Source organism: Acomys russatus, chromosome 22 (assembly GCF_903995435.1).
Source record: "Acomys russatus chromosome 22, mAcoRus1.1, whole genome shotgun sequence".
Classification (NCBI taxonomy): Eukaryota; Metazoa; Chordata; class Mammalia; order Rodentia; family Muridae; genus Acomys; species Acomys russatus.
Window position 1 is genome coordinate 14438983 of NC_067158.1, and position 18090 is coordinate 14457072.

Here is an 18090-nt window from a genome sequence, read left to right on the forward strand (position 1 = left end):
TGTGTAGGACAAAGTCTCCAGAGAGCTAAAACTTCTCCCTACCCAGAGGCCAGAGCTCCTAACAATACTACAGATGGGGAGCTTTTGTGATACTAGTTGACTGTCAGGGGTTGCTGCCCGCATGTCAGACAACACAAACAGTGTTTTGGGGTTTTTGTTTTATTTTGTTTTGTTTTTTCCTAGGCATAGTAATCTTCCTGTGATCCCACCACTAAAGATAGAGATGGAATGATCGTAAATTTAAGGTAATCCTGGGATACATAACACCTTGTCTAAAAAACAAATAATAAGAAAAAGTGCTACTTTCCCCACTGTGCAGCAGCAGGCGGCAAGAGCAGAATTCTGCATCAGTACAGGCTTGTTCATGAGGAAGCTGAGTAGATAGTCATCCATTTACACCTCAAGGGTCTAATAGCATTCAGCATTACCAGTCTCAAAAGTTAGAGATGAAAGAATTTCTCTAGCATTTGGGTCTGCTATGGTTCTATTCAGAGCTTTAGTTATCCTCTGTAAAAATTCAGTGAAAGATTGATTTGAAGCTTGGGTTATTTTTGTAAATGATTCCGTTTTTCCCTGTTGTTCAACCTTGTCCCAAGCATTCATGGCTGCTTTTCGGCATTGTTCTAAGACAGCATCATCAAGGGCAACCTGTACTCTTAATTCAGAATATGGGCCTTCACCTAGTAACTGGTCCTTGACACTATCAATGCCTCTAGTACAGCGCCACCTGCCCAGGTCTCAAATAGTCTTTCCTTACTGAAATGTGCTCTTAATGGTAATCATCTTCCCAGCTGTCCACTAGAGGGCGCTCAGCTCACAGTGGAAGCATGCAAGAAGACTCCACAGTAAGCCTCAGACCACACTCTCCTGGAGGGAATGGGCACCTTACCTAAGGCATGTGTCTCTAATGACTCCCTATACGGTACAGGCGGTACAGCACAGCAGCTAGGCATTCAGTGCTTAAACCGTGTTCAGTGATATATAAAACCCAGAGGGTTTACAGTAGATGGACAGTCAGCCAGAGGGAAGAAAGCAACTGCATGAACTGAACGAAAAGCATCACAGGAATATATGTCAGAAAGATTCGCCCGCGCGTGCGCGCACACACACACACACACACACACACACACACACACACACACACACACACACACACACACACACACACACACCCCACATACAGAAACTGTTTTGGGGCAGAGGGTAAGGAAGGAAGAGGACCAGAGGGAAGAAAAGGTACAGAAGAGGATAACACGGTATAAAAATGAGCCTAATGCATAATATACATTTATCAAATGTTATAATGAAATCTATATATAATGAAAAATGCACAGGGTGCACAACACAGAAGGATACACATCAGTTTTACAGAAATAACAGGCCATTTTATGTAAAGGCCTTGGGTATCTGCAGATTATAGGTAGGATCTATATCTAGCCCCTTGTGGAAGGTCCTGGGAGATTTCTTTATTGTTGCTTAAAATATTGAGATTCTCAGCCACAAATCATAAGTTGCTCCCTCAACCTCAGTAGAGCTAATTATGATGTTTACTTTGAAATAATTTCTCCTTTTTTTTTTTTTACAATTTTTATTAAATATTTTTACATATAGATTTATATTATTTTATATCTATACAATAAAGTACCTACAGCAAGAAGAACCATGAAACTATCAGGAATTATATATATGTTACATTCACATTGTTTTGGCTATTTGTATTTGGCAGCCTTGAAGAAAACATCTTCCCTATCCTGGTGAATCTAAAATTCTGAATGTAAATCAGTATCTATCATATCTCATCACTTTCAACTTAAAACATTTATCTAGACCTAAAACCATGTTAACCCCTAAACAACTGAACTTAATTGTAAAACCCAAACTATCTGGTCTTCAACCCCATCAAGAGACTTGAGAAGGAATAAAATTCACAACCTGCGTAGCCAGGGAGTGCAGGTTAGCAGCTTCCCAAATGAAAATATGACAGAGCCGGTTTGCTGCCAAAGCAGTCATCTGACATTGGTCCTAACACAACTTGCAGAATAGCGCCCTCTGCCCACAGGCATTCAGTCAACAGTGAGAGGCACAGCCTCATGAGTGCAAGCATTACACTTTCTTCTGGTCTCCCATGCTTCCTGAGGTTTACCCTAAACATCCTTCCTGTTGCTGGACCACTCAGTAATTATTTGGTTAGTGTCTTCTAGTGTAGGCAGGAGGCAAGGAGCAACAAAGGAGACAGAAAGAAGGCAGCCCTAATCTTAAGAGCAGAGGAGAAGCTTGGAATGCAAAAATGAACCCTGCTGCCGCTGTAAAATATAAGACAAGAAGGGTATGTGAAAGCTGTGAGCACTTTACAATGAGATGTTTTCCCTGTTTCTCCTTCATATTCTCTTCCGATATCATTAGAAGCTACTGATTCTATAAGCAGAAAATCTTGGCAGCATCGCTTGCCTGCTGGATCCAGGCTTTTATTTGCACCTCGACTTCTATGCAAGTCTTAGGAACATTGCCATTTTGGAAACTGTTCAGTGGAAAAATAATACTTCATGGGTTCAAAACAGAACAGGGGCTGTTTAAGTGGAATCACTGTAATATGCTGAAGTTTCCAAGAAATAGCATCCCTGTGGGGCCTGCTACTTAAAACAGGACACAAGCTGGCTCCAAACCATGGTCCCACAATGTAGCCCGCATTCTTCCAAACACAGACCTGTCTGAGTGGTCCCAGACCGCTAGAATCGTGTCTGCTGGCCCAACCTGCAGCTGCACTAGAGAAAGCAGATTTGAAGGATCAAAACTCACACAGAAAGGTTTGGGGCTACAGCTAAATCCTATCTCCAAAATGGGAGCCATTTTTCAGCTGCCTTCGAAATTCTTGGACAAACTCTGGTGTCTGGCTTAAGATAAAACTGCAGTGAAATTAAGTGAGTGCCTCAAAATGAAAAAGCGCTGTTCCCCACCCGCTTCCAGGGGCTGTGACATGTTGCAGCCGGAACAGGCTGACAGAGAACATCCAACAGAAAGTCTCTCTGCCTTCAAGGAGCTGACACTGTAGAGCAGAAGTCAGCCTAGGATGATCAGAAACCCCACTTGTGTCAACCAAGTTTAATGAGAACACAATCAGACTCACTCATTTCCATTCTAGATATGGCGGGGTTTGTGTTAGAACACTGGTGACTTAAAACCACACAGCCTGAAACATCTACCCTCCAAAGCCTCTCCACCAAGTTTACTGAGCCCTGTTCTAGCAGACAGAGATGGGTTCAACATGGTCATGGCCATCAAAGCCCACGATCTGAAGGAGACAATGACCTTCATGGCTGAAATGAGAGGTGGCTCTGACTGGGAGTGGACCACAGCAGCACACGGGCTCCCACCAGACACAAGGCTTTTTACTAGACACATGGGACCCTTGCCTCTGGGAAACAGCAAACCCCTCCCTCCTGTTCTTAGCCAGGACCCAAGGGCAATGCAGAGGTCAGAAGACATTCTCCTGGCCCCAAGGCTAGATACATACCGCTTCTGGGAGGGCTCCATTAAAGCTGAAACTTTGTCATCATAAAACTTCTTCATTGCAAACCTGTCCAGGGCCTGGTCAGCACTGGGGAAGCAGAAGGAGGAGAGAGAAAGGTGAGGAGAATGAGTAAGTATGTCAGGTCAGGGGTATCCCCAGCCCCTCATGGCTGAAGGGCTGGGATGCACATCCATGCCTTGTTTGGTTTTGATTTCTTGTGTAACAGTCTAGGCTGTCCTGGAACTCTTTATAGACCAGGCTGGCCTCGAACTCACAGTGATCTACCCACCTCTCACTCGAGTGCTGGGATTAAAGGCGTGCGCCACCACGGCACATCCATCTCTATCAGTGACCTTCCCCCATGAGGAGCGGCGTGTGTCCATAGACAGCCCAACGTTTTCCTGCAGGGGTGTGCTCACTTCAAGACAGGAACCACACTGAAGTCCTGTCTGAATGCCCTCCTCTAAGGGTGTGATACTTAGATGTGCCACTGGCTGGCGGCCCCAGCCACAGGACCCTGAGGATGTGAGGACCAAGCCCAGGATGTGCACTGTCAAGTCTTCGGAGGAATAACATGTGGCACACTTGATAAGAAGCTTCAAGGAAAGGCTTGAAGGTCAAGGACAAGGCGAGGTTGATGGTTGGGAAGGTGGGTGGGGCTTCGGGCTTCAGGGGTCTTTCTGAAGTAACTCCAGAGAAAACGAATGTACTCTACGAGCGTCACTGACCTCCAAGTCTCCACCCAGAGTGCTCACATTAGTACCTGCAGAACTTTCTGGAAACCTCACGGTGAGGCATTCTGACTTAAACCATGAAATAAGACTTACTTAAGCCAAATGCATCTTTAGAAATCAGATAGGCAGCCAGCCATGGTAGTACACGCCTTTAATCCTTTAATGCTAGCACTCAGAGGCCAGAGGCAGGCTGATTGAGTTCTAGGCCAGCCAGGTATACACAATCTCAAAATACAAACAACAAAATCAGATAGGCATATGAGTTCTCCGTGGGAAAACCTGACTGTGCCCTCCAGAAAAATGACACATTCGGGCATTCTGAACATGACATTCTGAAAATATATGCAGCCAACAAGGAAAACACTCTAAATTAAGGTCAGTGTGAGTGAAACGCTGACCTCGCCGCGGGCATCTGTTTCAACACAACACAGAGCTCGGCCAGTGAGGCTGTCAGAGATGAAGGGGTCCACCCGAAGCCAGAGCATGTCAAACAGGAAGTGGACATCTCTTTCAGGTTAGGGAACATAGTTTCCTCTCCAGTCTTTGACGTCTACGCATTCTCTTTTTCTGGAATCCACTCCCTCAATTAAATTAAGTCCGTTCATCCGATTAAACGTCAGTGTCAACGTTCAGAAGTCCCAGAATGCTTAGCTCTATCCCAATTAGTTCTGGTTTTGCCTTCTGAACTCTTCAGAGTGCTGGGAACAAGAACGCTCTCTCACTCTGTGACTTCCAGTCTCTGATTTGTGTTAACTTGTAGTATGCGACAAACTGAAATCTGGTGTGTCTTTTCCCGGTGATGTCTAGATTATAACCTAAGTGGGGAGGTAGGGTCAGACACGTGCCAGAACGGCAGCTCTGGAAACAACCTGGGTTCTAAGGAAAAGGGAAAGCAACCTGGGTAGGAAGAGCCAGCAAATGCTGAAATACACAATGACCATATCCATGGATTACAAAGCCACACAGCGGCTGGAGCCGTATCAGGGCAGGTGCTCAAGAGGCGGTGAGATTAATTTAGAAGAGCATGAGACGCTTGATACCGTGACCCCTGCTAACCAGCAGCATCGGTGGCCACTCAGACCCCAGTATGATGCTCTGCGAAGCACACTAGGGGCACAGACACACAGGGTGGTCACAGTGTGAGGAGGCTCGACTACAGTTCCCATAGTCCGATGCCGAGGCCCAGAGAGACTCAAGCACGCTTCCTGATGTTCATGTGTGCTGTACCAACTATCCAGGGCGAGCAGGGTTTTACCGTTCTGCGGATATGCTCTGATGGAGCACGCCTGGTTCCCCAGATACAGCAGGAGCTGCAGTTTGGGAAAGTTCTCTAAGCTATGCTGGATAGCGATGCTCACTCACTCTGGTGGTCCTGTACTAAGAGGAAACAACCAGGATAAGTGTGGTCTCTGACCAAATTCCTTTTACATAACTGAGGAGCCAATGTGACTGGGACTCTTGATGTGTCTGGCACACACATGATGCTTGTTCAAACCCACGGGGCTCTGCTTTTCACCCTGGGGTAGGGTTTCCTCCCTGGCAAGCACCAGCCTCCCGACTTGTTTCCAGAGAAAACATTCCAAAAGTCCGATTTCACTCCTTCACGCTGCAAAGGAGAAGGTTGAGAAGCGAGATGAGAGGGCTTCTATTTCCTCAGGAAGGAACGGCCTGGGCACACAACGCGGCTATTGAGAGGATCAGGAGTGTGCAAACGCTTTGCTTCTCCCGTGCAGTGCTGGGGAGGAATCTGAGGTCTTGCATCCACTAGGCAACTGTATTGGACAAGCTACACTCCTACCCAACAATGACATTTTCTAAACTGGATTTTAGCCTGAGTGGAGGCCTGGGCCTCAGAAAGCACATCAGGAAACACCTTATAGTCCAGTGCTAAGAAGACTGGGCTAAAACCAAAGTCCTACCATCTTAGAAGGGAACAAACAAGACTTCTCAGAACATAAAAGACCAAAAAAAAAAAAAAAAAAGAAAGAAAGAAAGAAAGAAAGAAAGAAAGAAAGAAAGAAAAAGATGGTGGTTGTCAGTATCACGATTTGCAAAGTGTGATGAAGTGATCCAGTGAGGATTTTCAACAGAGTGACAGCAGCAGCCTGTCTGCTTTCATTAGAGAACGACTGGGCTGGACTGAGTTTTGCTGCCTCCATAGATAGAGCTCCTTGGCATCAGTCATACAAAACACCCCAAATAGGAATACGGCCTTTTCACCCTTGCTGGAAGAAGCTGAGGTCAGACACAGAACACTCTGGTTTCCAAGGGAGGGAGAGGTAAGATTAGGCTGGTTCCCAGGAAGACCGCTGCCCACACTGTGCGAACCCAACGCCCTGTGGAAACAAGCCCCCATCTTCTCTCCATCCTACCTGGCTGACACATTGGTAAAGTGCACGTAGGATGATATGACCACTCCGATGCGCCCTTTGCCGCCCTGCAAGAGGCCAGAGAGGAATCAGTGTTCTTCCTATAAAATCCAACGTACACATATAATGAGACAGGGGCAGGCTCGACTATGAGCGGAAAGACAAGAGAACCATCATCAACCCCACTGCCTCCCTAATATTGCAGCGCTGGCACTGAACACAGCAGCACCTCCTCGGCGGGGAGTCCTCACAGGTGGGGTGGGGGGGGGGCCTTTGAGCAGGTGCTAGCTGGGTGTCTGCAGAAATCCCTGGAGGGCATATCCACATGGCGGCAGCCAGTCACTCACCACCTCCCAATTAGGTTAGGTGAAACAGCGCCAGTAACTGCAACAATTAGCATGACTTAATTACCCAGGTGAAACAGGAATAAATGCTTGCCCAAGGGCTGATGGGGACAGGGCTCTGTGTATACAGCTCTAAGTGGCAGGACCTCAGAATCTGGCGAGCTGGTGGTATCCCGCACCAATGCCCGGCGTCACACTTTATACAACAGGATGGATACCTTATATACACAGGGAAACTAAACCCAAGCAAGTGTTATGGCGATCCTTGTAGGCATAACCACATTCACAGGCAGCATCACCAACAGGCGAGGAAGAAGAGCTATGGCAGAGCCAGCCCCATGCAGAACTGTAGACTAGCCTGAAACTTCAGGACATACCGCTGTGACTTTAGCAACGTGGCTCTACACATAGTAGCCCACAGCCCGTCCCATTCTGCCTACCTACTCTCTTCCTAAAAATCTGTGAGCTAAATTTTTATTATCACATATTTTTAAGCACTGTAATTTAAAAAAAAAAATCAAAACAGAATTGGCTTGTGAGACACGTGAAAATCGCGTAAAACCTGAACACCCTCATGTCACCATCCGCCTGAAGCCTGGCTGCTCCACTTCAGCAGCCCCCACCCACTTGGCAGGAGCAGGCTTGAAAACACGGCAGGACAACATGGCAGGATGAGCCTACAAGACTACTTGGCTCCTTTGAGAAAACTTTTCCAAACCATGGACCCCTCCCAAATCACACAAACCTAAACCGGCAGGTCACTGATTTGTAGCTACACAACTCTATTCTCTTCTTCCTTAAAAAAAATAAGTCAGCACTATAGCCATCAGACGCTGCACACGTAAAGAGGCACTTTACAACTGAGCTACATCCTGAGGCCCCAGCTCTAGCCCTAAAACCAAGTAAATGAACAAACTCAGTTTTCATAGAAATCAACCGTCATGTGAAGCTGGGCATTCTGGGAGATACCGATGTCTGCACCTGGCAAATTGCTGGCCGTGGGATCCTAGCTCTTGGCATTATTAACCTTAAAGCTACTAATGTATTTCTTGAGTGAAGTGGTATTTGTCTTAACAATAGAAATCCCTTATAAGGAAGCAGGAGGCCCACCGCTCATCCCACCAGTCATCTCTGTGGCGCTGGTTATGGGTTTGAGGGAGAGGGTGAGGGGGACTTCTGACAGGCCATTTCCACAGCAGACAGGTACTCTGGACAAGAAAGAAATAACTAAGGAACTTAGACGCTAACTACCTTTTGGACTAAAGGAACCCATTGCGCACGGACAGAACATCCCACCAACAGCGGCAGAGCTGGCTTCAAGGTCACAAGGAGCAGCCTCAAAGGTAGTTCACACATGAGACCACAAAGCAAGTCCCAACAGAGTTAAGCCTGAAATCCTACCAAGTTTATCTTTTCTGACCACAGTGGTATGAAAGTTTAAATCAGAAAGGGGGTAGCTAGACAAACCTGCCAAATTCTCAGATATGCAGATATAATGGAACAGCAATTCAGTCAAATAAGAGGTTAAAAAGAAATTTAAAAAATATATGGAGAGCTGGGCATGGTGGCGCACGCCTTTAATCCCAGCACTCAGGAGGTAGAGGCACGTGGATGTCTGTGAGCTCGAGGCCAGCCTGGTCTACAAAGAGAGTTCCAGGACAGCCAGGGCTGTTACACAAAAAAACCTTGTCTAGAAAAACCTAAAAAAAAAAGTAAAAATTTTAAAAAGGTCTTCCAGAGGTCCTGGGTTAGATTCCCAGCAGCTGTGTTCTGGCTCTTGTCATCTGTAAATTCAGTTCCGGGGTACTGGATGCCTATTTCCAGTCTCCGCTGGCATTAGACATGCTTGTGGTGCACAGATATACATTTAGACAAGACATCCATATAAATAAATATACTGAGACACAAAACAAAAAAATTGGGGAAAAACATACTGAAACAATTTATCGGACATAACAAAAGGAGCGTTAGGAGGGACATTTATACTAACAAAAGTCCCCATCTAAAAAGAGAGCAAAGGTCTCAAATGAAGAATCTGAATTCATAATTCAAGTAACTAGAAATGTAAAAAAGAAAATAGAACAAGAGCAGAATAAAACAGTGATTCAGAAAATAGAAAAGACCAACCAAACTGACTTTTGTTTTGTTTTAAGGTAAAACAAAATCAGCAAACTCTTGGCTCAGATTAAAAGGAGAAAAGACTCAAAAACGGGGGACAGGATGAAAGGGAAATATCACACGGTCAGCACCACAAAAAAAAAAAAACGCAAAGGCTCCTGCAGACAAGTTCAGGCCTCCATGAAGTGGACACCCAGGTGAAACTGGTTAGGTCCCCCGCAGCACATAACCGACCCGGACAGAAAAATCTGAGCAAGGTAAGGGGATCTAGTCAGTCCCGAACCTCCTATCAAACAGCCCAGAACCACATGGCTTCTTGCAGACTGTGCCAAACATGTGAAGAAAGTGACGGCAATCCTAACTCTGAAGATGAGGGACACTGCCAAGCATCCGGACGACAGGATGCCTCTGTGTGGGCCTAGGCTTCATGGATACGGTGCAGAGGCAAGCTCTCCAGCCTGCAGTGAGTGTGTGCAGCTGAGGGTGAGGGAGAGAAATGGTTGCGGCGCCCTCATTCTTGTCAAGACTCTTCTTAACTGTGAACTCCGTAAGAACTTTCACCTTGAGATCACCTCTTAGCACACAGGTTGTAGGAAACCATGTGGCAGGTGGGATCCGCTCATGGCCATGGGCTGGTAGTATAGGCAACAGCCTTTTGGATCCCCACAGTTCTACTCCAAGACCATCACAGAAGTCCTAGACACACCCCAACCAACATCTGCCGGGAATTCTTCTTGCCATAGACTTCCACACAAGGGGTATAACGTGGAAGGAAGAACACTCCCACAAGAAGCACAGCCTGGGTGAACCCAAACTAACAACCGTTGTAGCGAATGGGAGGATGGCTACCGCAGCCCAGCTCTGCCCTGCTCACGTCCCCACTGAGACAGGTCTGTGTCTATTAGTCATTGGGGCGTGTGTGAAAGGCAGCACACGCATTGTGCAAAGCAAGCCCGTTCCAGCCCTGCAGCCACGATGGTGGTGAACTCTGGGTGGCATCAGTAGCCACAATTTCAGATTAAAAGCTTACCTCTCATGGCACTTTTTCAGGGTTGTTCTAGTTGAAAGCAATGAGCGCTCTATGGTGGATAGCAAAAGGGAAACAGCACAAGCCCTTAAACTGGACACCCCCGCCCAACGAGAGTCCAGAATCACTTAAGGAAGGGGAGTAGAAAATGTATAGATGATATTTTCATCTTTGGTGACCCATATGTTTTAAATCATATTACGATTCATCTCAATTCTGTTAATATTCAAAATGAACAAGTATACAGTGGAATATGGGTAGAAGGGGACTTTTGAAAGTCCAGCAATTCCAGAAGCCTCAGACCTATGCATTCTAAAGCCAAACGTGCAGGCTTGAAGACTCTTTTTATTTTTTTAAAAGATGGATAGGAAATCTGAGAGGCATATATACATGGAATATGTTTACACCAGGTGACAAACATCCTAGAAACACAGTGGTTTCAAGAAAAAAATCAGCTGGTGCCTGTGACTAGCACTGATCTTAAATCCACGGGGCTCCTTAAATACTAGAAGCCCAGCTGGAGCCCTAGAGCATGTGGGGGCATATACACTCACCCTGCAGTGGATAACAACCACATGTTGGGGGTCACTGTTCAGCCAGGACTCCTGAGCTTTACATATGGTGCACATCTTGTCAAGAGGTGGTGCATGCAGCTCGGGCCAGCCCACATCCATGATCTGTGGGAGAGAGAAGAGAGCTGCCTTGGTTTCTACCTTCTGGACCCTTCTGTGGTAATCTCACAGTGAACCAATCTACCTGTCAGTTATGGGGGAAGGCTGTGTAGGCCCCTCTGGAAGCTAATGAGCGAACGGCAAGTTTCCTTCATAGGAAAAAAAATAAGGGCCGCCAGTCCCCATAGGCCCTACCTCACCCAGGCACTGCTCAGCTCCTTTACAGCTCGGTGAGTCCCTTTCAGAGGCAGTAATGGTTCAAAATTGACTGTAGAGGAATCTAGGACCTCTAAGGCCTACATCAGCAAATCCGTGGCCCATACTGCTGTCAAATATTGCCCACTCAAGCTAAAAAGGAGTCTGGAAAATATAGTGAACCCCTGCCAGAGTCCCCTAGAGGCCAGAGTACCTTTGGGCTCTGCTTCTATTAGGGCCCGAGCCCCAAGCAAGTAGCCCTGTAGGTGGCCACACACCTAGGAGGTCCACATGGGCGTGTTGCTTCTCATCCTATTTTCTATTTCTAGGGGATGAACAGGCAGAGCTCTTTCATAGATGAAAATAATAGAAAGGAGTTCAATAGAATGGTCCCCAGCAAAAGCAGCCAGCACGGCAGTTCCATGAAGCTCTGGGGCCCTTCCCTGAGCACCAAGCAAGCCAAGACAAATGAAAATTCTATACCATGGTCTACTTTACTAACAGGCTGTGGGACCCTTCTTGAAAAGGCCTGGAGCCAGAATTATTTTGATTTTTTTTTTTTCTGATTCTGAGTACTTGATAGACTGTACCAGCTTGATGTCTACACTCCAAAAAAGCAAAATTATAAGTAGAAATAAATTTGAACTCTTTGAACATAACATTAGTACTCCAAAAGTTTTTGAGTTTAGAGCATTTTTATCTCCAGTTATAAGACGTTCAGCCTGTATTGTCCTATTCTAATGGTCGCAAAGCATTTCAATACATAGACTATATATGCAAACAGACACAGCCCAAATGATTCTAATGGTCGCAAAGCATTTCAATACATAGACTATATATGCAAACAGACACAGCCCAAATGATTCTAATGGTCGCAAAGCATTTCAATACATAGACTATATATGCAAACAGACACAGCCCAACAGTCCTAATTGTATCCCTAAATTTTGCTACTAAGAATAATCATGGATGGAGCAGATACTTGTGACTACTAAGAGGTCTCAGAAGAGGCATCATCACAATGATGAGAGGACTCTGTGGGCTTCCACAGATGCTGCTCTTCTGACCTGATGTTTTATGAATGAGTTTCTGCTCTCCAAATCTCATAGGCCCAGACAGGTTTGGGAGTTTTCTGTTTCAGATTCTGGAATATCTGAATATATGTGTCTTGAAGACAGGACACGCACCTGAACACAAAATAAATCTACTTGTTTCATATGCACCACATTGTATATGTAGTGCCTTGAGTCCAATTTTATATAGTATTTTCAATAATGTTATATGTAAAACAAAATTTCCAGGGGGTGGGGTTTTCCTTCCACAGTGTTATGTTGACATGCAACAAAGTTACTGCTTTAAAAAAAAAAAAAAAAAAAAGATTTATTTTATTTTGTATGGGGAAGTGGGAGCTATAGGTACAATGAGTGTAGTACCTGCAGAGGGCAGAAGCATCTGTCTGGGCACCCTGGAGCTGGAGCTGCAGGTAGCTGTGAGCTGTGCTCAGGATCAAATTCAGGTCCCCTGCAAGAGCCCGAAGGGCTCTTAAACCACATTGCTCCAGGCTGAGTTTTAGCCTTTGGGTAGCCTGGACTTTAGGGTTTCAGAGAAGGGAACTAGACCTGCGCAGGTTGTACATGTTGATGCCACTGGTGGAGACGAGCTGAGGGTTATGCTCACTTACTAGGAATCTATTATTTTTCATTTTTTAACTTTAAAAGAAACCAAAGGATACAAACAACGCTTACTATTTCCTGACAGCAAGCTATGATCCACAAAGGCCTACGAGAGGCTGCTTCTGCACAAACAAAACACGCATCACTGACGTTTTGCAAAGTCAAAATGTAAAGAAATAAATACCATACCTTTGGATTAAGCTTTGTAAGGTCATATCTCTTCTCTGAAAGGTTTAATACCTATGGAGAGGGAAGAAAGCTTTTAGACAAAGCATGGCTCCCGGAGAGGAAGGAGACAACTGCATTTAAACAGCTGCCTCTAAGGATCAAGGACCAAATGAGACTGAGATGCATAAATGTGCGTGTGGTCACAGGATAAAGACCAAGTAAGATATGGCTGGCACCTGAACCCGCAAATCCTGTGTCTTACTTATGTGAGCTGGAGCCAAAACGGGCAAGGTGAACTGTTCCTTTCTGTTGTTGTTTGTTTTGCCTTTTTTTTTTTTTTTTTTTTTTTTTTTTAAATCCGCAATAGCTGCAAACACTCTAAAACACAGGGTCTGTACACACCTATCTGTAGTAGCTCTTCCTGGTCCTGCTCAGCACAACGGTTCCTCCTCAGTGGAGGAGCCAGGGATACAAAAGTCTGACTTGAGACCTGTCGCTATTAAACCACAGCTGTCTATGGAATCAAGTCCTGCAAAAGGCTACCTGTGCCGTCACAGGACACAGGGCTCCTCCCTAACTCTGCCCCAAGCTACCTGCCAGGCCCACTCCGTGTCAGCCCCACTCCTGCCCAGCACTCAGCTGCCCTTCCTTGGAGGGCACAGAACACCGTATCCCTGACCAGCAGCAGCACTGTCTGAGAATTGCCCTCAGCAGTCTCTTTGGGAAGGGTTAGGAGAAAGGGGCTGGCCTGAGCATAGCTTTCCACTGAAGAAGCCCTCGTCCTGAAAGGGGGTGGGGGGGGGGAGGGAAATGCAGAGGCAGCTCTGGAGGAGTCCCGTGAAAGGTGTGGCCATCCTGGGGCTAGGCTGCTACTCCCCTGCCCACAAATAGGCTGGACCAAGAGTACAAGTGCTGGGAGAGGTCATAGGGAGTTCACGCAGAGACTATCCTGGAAGCCACAGCTAGTCCCCATTGAGCCATGGGAGAAGGCTGCTAAGGGTGACAATGACCTCCTTGTTGGCTTTGTAAGATTAGCTCTCCCTAGATAAGGCGGCATCATGAGAGAAGGTGCTAGAAGTGGTCATGTAATCTAAGAAGTGATTACCAGCAGCAGGAAGGAGGCTCCTGGGGCTAGCAGCCCTGGAAGAGAACAGGGCGCATGGGAAACTGTTCTTCTACCTCTCCTCAGATATGGTCTCCCTCATATCTCTCTCTCTCTCTCTCTCACACACACACACACACACACACACACACACACACACACACACACACACACACGGTAAAATCAGGGTACCTAGACTTGCTCCCAGGACTGCCTTGTTTCTTGGACCCCTATCCTCTTGCCTTTCCAATGCACTGGACAGCAGAAAAGGACATGGCTGCCTCCTGACACCAGGGATGCCATTTGACATTAGCCAGGGGGAGCTGACTGGGAACGCCTACCATCCCAGAAGCCAGTCTTCCTGATGAAGACGCCATGCTCAGAGCCAGACAGAGACAGCAGCCATGTCGTATAGTCAACTGTCACAGCCCAGGACACAACCATTAAGAGCAAAGCCAGTAACGGCAGGGCAGAGCACCACCTCGTTAAGATCCCAGACCACAAGACCACTCTTCCTCATTTGTAAGCAAGGCATATGGACATAGCTGGCCGTCACAGGCATCCTCTGAAGGGGCCCTGCCCACAGCCCCCTCCTCTGCTACAGTGGCTGTCCTGCCCACTCACCAAGTAGTTGTCGCCATGCTTAGATTTGAGCATGCGTGTGACCTCCTGCAGACTGTGCAAGTAGGACTCCTCTGAGCAGCTGGCAGGGAAGGACACTGCGATGATACGCTCTGTGACGTACGTGAGGTCCAGTTCATGGCTGTCCTCCATGGCTGGACTCAGGACCAGGGGCCTGCAAGGGAGGATGAGGTGGTCAGTAAAAGGATGACAAGGAAAAGGGTGAACACTCACCCTCTAGGGTTTTCAGGAGAGAACGGGGAACAGCAGCTTCCTGGAAGTCCCGTTACAGTCCACCTACACTGTCCCCACTCACTAGGGGACACAAGATCTATTGCAGGCCAAGACGGAGCTGACACAAGGGCCTAACCATATGGAATAAGCAGAGGAAGAGCAGCTCAGAGAAGAGTGCAGGGGTGTGGGTAGAAAGCATGTGGGCACACAGAGAGGCATGGCAGGCTCCACAGTTTGCCCAGAGATTGGCCCTTGGAGAAGGACTCTAAGGCATCAGGGTCAGCATGAGGCAGACAATAAGGATGGTATAAGCAGAGATAGAAAGAAAGATGATGGCCCGGGCATGGTGGCGCATGCCTTTAATCTCAGCATTCGGGAGGCAGCAGCAGGTGGATCTCTGTGAGTTCGAGGCCAGCCTGGTCTACAAAGCAAGTCCAGGGTAGCCAAGGCCACACAGAGAAACACTGCCTCAAAAAACCAGAGAGAGAGAGAGAGAGAGAGAGAGAGAGAGAGAGAGAGAGAGAGAGAGAGAGAGAGAGAGAGAGAGAGAGAGAGAGAGAGAGAGAGAGAGAGACAGAGAGAGAGAGAGAGAGAGAGAGAGAGAGAGAGAGAGAGAGAGAGAGAGAGAGAGAGAGAGAGAGACAGACAGAGAGAGAGAGAGAGAGACAGAGAGAGAGAGAGAGAGAGAGAGAGAGAGAGAGAGAGAGAGAGTGTGTCTAAGTGAGTAAGTAAGTTAGTTGACTACAGAAGCAAGCAGCCACCCTGACTACATGCTGTTTGTGGAGAAAGGACTAGTGAAGTGGGCTGGACAAACCGCGGGGAGAGGAGCGGGTCTGTGCAAAAAGCCTAGAGATGAGGCTAGACCCATCACTGGAAAGTGGAGGAGCTAGCATACGATGATGTAAACAGGATGCAGACACCTACACTTAGAATCATGATGCAAAAGGAATCCAAGAGACATGGCAGAGGGCTAAACCCAAGAGAAAACACTGTCACTGAAAGCAGACTAGGGTGTCATCTACTGACTCAGCTGCCGCCACTCCTGGGCTACTTGCTTGGGTTTATTTTTCCTACTTTTACTGTATGTCTTTCTCTGTCTTTCCTTGACTTTGGGAAAATGTGAAAAATGAATGGTTCAGCAAACCTCCTTGCACCTCCCCATCCTTCACCAGTGTTGACCCTTCACAATCACTAACAGTCTACAGTCTTCACCAACACTTGGCCGGCTTCTGCCCACAGTCTACTCCGCTTCTGGCACCTACTCTGAAGCAAGCCTAGATATTTTTCATCTTGAAAAACAAAACAAAACAAAAAAACTAATAGTGGCAGGCATGGTGGCATGCATCTTTAATCTTCGCACCTGGGAAGCGAAGGCAGGCAGAGCTCTGAGAACTCTTGGCCAGCCTGGTTTACCTAGGAGTTCCAGGCCAGCCAGGGCTACCCAGTAAGACTTTGTATCAGATAGACAGACAGATTAGATAGATGATAGATATGACAGACAGACTGATGATAGACAGATAGATATAGATAATATATAAACAGATACCAAGAAAATCCTGATAATGTAGATTTTTAGAAGATTTTTATCAAACATAGATGATTTGATATAATGCCATTATCATACTCAACAGTAGAAACCATAAATTTGGGTTTTATAGTTGATTTTTAATCATTTTCAAAGATTTTTTTCTCTTTGAACAGACATAGGAGTTTCTTATGATTTTTAAACATAAACAAAATTAAACACTATTATTACTACTTATAATGACAACAACAACATGACCTCTTAAAACTATCCCAGTCCATAAAGAGGTGCCTCCCAAAGGTTCAGCCACTTCTCCTGGCCCCTGCCAGCAATCAGTTAGCTGTTCCCTGGGGCATGCCAACCCATTCCTCGCTACTGACATCACACAGTCAATCAGATGCCAACAATGTCACTGTCTACTGAAAGACAATCACAGATGTTTGCACAGTCCAGGCATCTAATGTCAGGGCTAAAATTCACAAATGGTTACCAACGAGACATTTTAACTTTGATGACTAATTTTTAAATCAGCAGTGGTGGGGCAAGGGGCAGTGGAGTGCTCAGTGGAAGAGCACTTGCCTGGCATGAACCAGGCTAGCATGCCTCCAAAGCCCCGTTATGATTACTACGATGAATAATAGAATATCCTAGTCTCCTCTCTGGGAATCAGTCCTGACTCACGGCCAGGAACATAGGGACGAGCTTCTTTCCCACAGAACACTCACCTTGAAGGCTTGTCACAGCGGAGGGCAGCAGATGGTGTGGGGCTCTCAGGAGCCTACGGATATATCAAAACATGAATCCTTTAGACATTTCCTTCCATGCCAGCCCTTATGGCACTCAGGCCAACCACCCAGCTGTGCTGCCACCACCACTACCACCACCAGGAGGAAGAAGGACAGCTGTCACACAGTCGCATCGCCAATGTTAAGCAACCCCTGTCACTCCCACCCTCCTCATCTCCAGGGAAGGTGTGCAGTGGGCAGGGGAAGATGAGACCAACCCCTCTCCAGGGCTGGGCGGCCACAGACTCAGCACATACAGGAGACTGTGATATGGTCCGGAGGAGCCTCCCACCCCCACCAATGTCAACAACCATGGTCGACAATCATGAATGTGTGGCAGCAATTCTCCCACAGGGAGAAAAAGCCTCGGGTTCTAACCCCAGTTCACAGTGGGTATTAAAGGCTGTGTTCCACACAGGGGTCACATACACATTACTGCAGGGGTGTTGTGAGTGTTTGTGGGGTAGAGTTCACAGGGTACTGCCCCCCACCCAAGCAGGCTCTATGAACACCCAGAAGCATCACACACCCCTAATTCTCATTTATACCTGGACTCCCCTCCACTCAATGTGACTGGAGGGACAGAAAATAAATAAAATAAACATACTCACACACAGGCATTCAAAATTAATTAGTAAGTTTTTAAATCTAGCACGTCTAATCTGACAGCAGCACTAGAGAGGTCGCCACGTCCCCTTGTGATCACATGGGGGAAACCAGGATCACTGGTACATGCATCTCGCACACACAACAGACAAGCACATCCATGCAGATGCAGACGGAATGCTGAACGCAGGCTGGCACAGGAGCAGCTTCCTCCTGGAACACAGCTCTGCACCATTTCCCTCGTATACTTCTGTAGGCATCTGTTTTGTTGCTTTGTTTTTGTTTGTCTTGTCTTATTTTCTGCTAAGAACATGCACAACATCTGAATGAGAAGGGAGAAAGCAACCGTGCCCGCAGCCGGCTTGATGACACTGTCAGCCTTGGGTGTGATATCTACCTCTTTCCCTACC

General features: G+C 46.8%; 1 protein-coding gene across 1 annotated transcript in view; it reads right to left on the reverse strand.

Moving 5' to 3' along the window:
- Tns3 (tensin 3) overlaps window positions 1–18090 on the reverse strand; it is a 201301-nt gene that overhangs the window by 105669 nt on the left and 77542 nt on the right. The window contains exons 5-10 of the mRNA XM_051165076.1: window positions 17015–17067; window positions 14534–14705; window positions 12829–12879; window positions 10655–10777; window positions 6615–6679; window positions 3512–3595 (exon numbers count right to left, since the gene is read on the reverse strand). Coding sequence (XP_051021033.1) covers window positions 3512–3595; window positions 6615–6679; window positions 10655–10777; window positions 12829–12879; window positions 14534–14705; window positions 17015–17067 — 548 coding nt within the window. The remainder of the gene's footprint in view (window positions 1–3511; window positions 3596–6614; window positions 6680–10654; window positions 10778–12828; window positions 12880–14533; window positions 14706–17014; window positions 17068–18090) is intronic.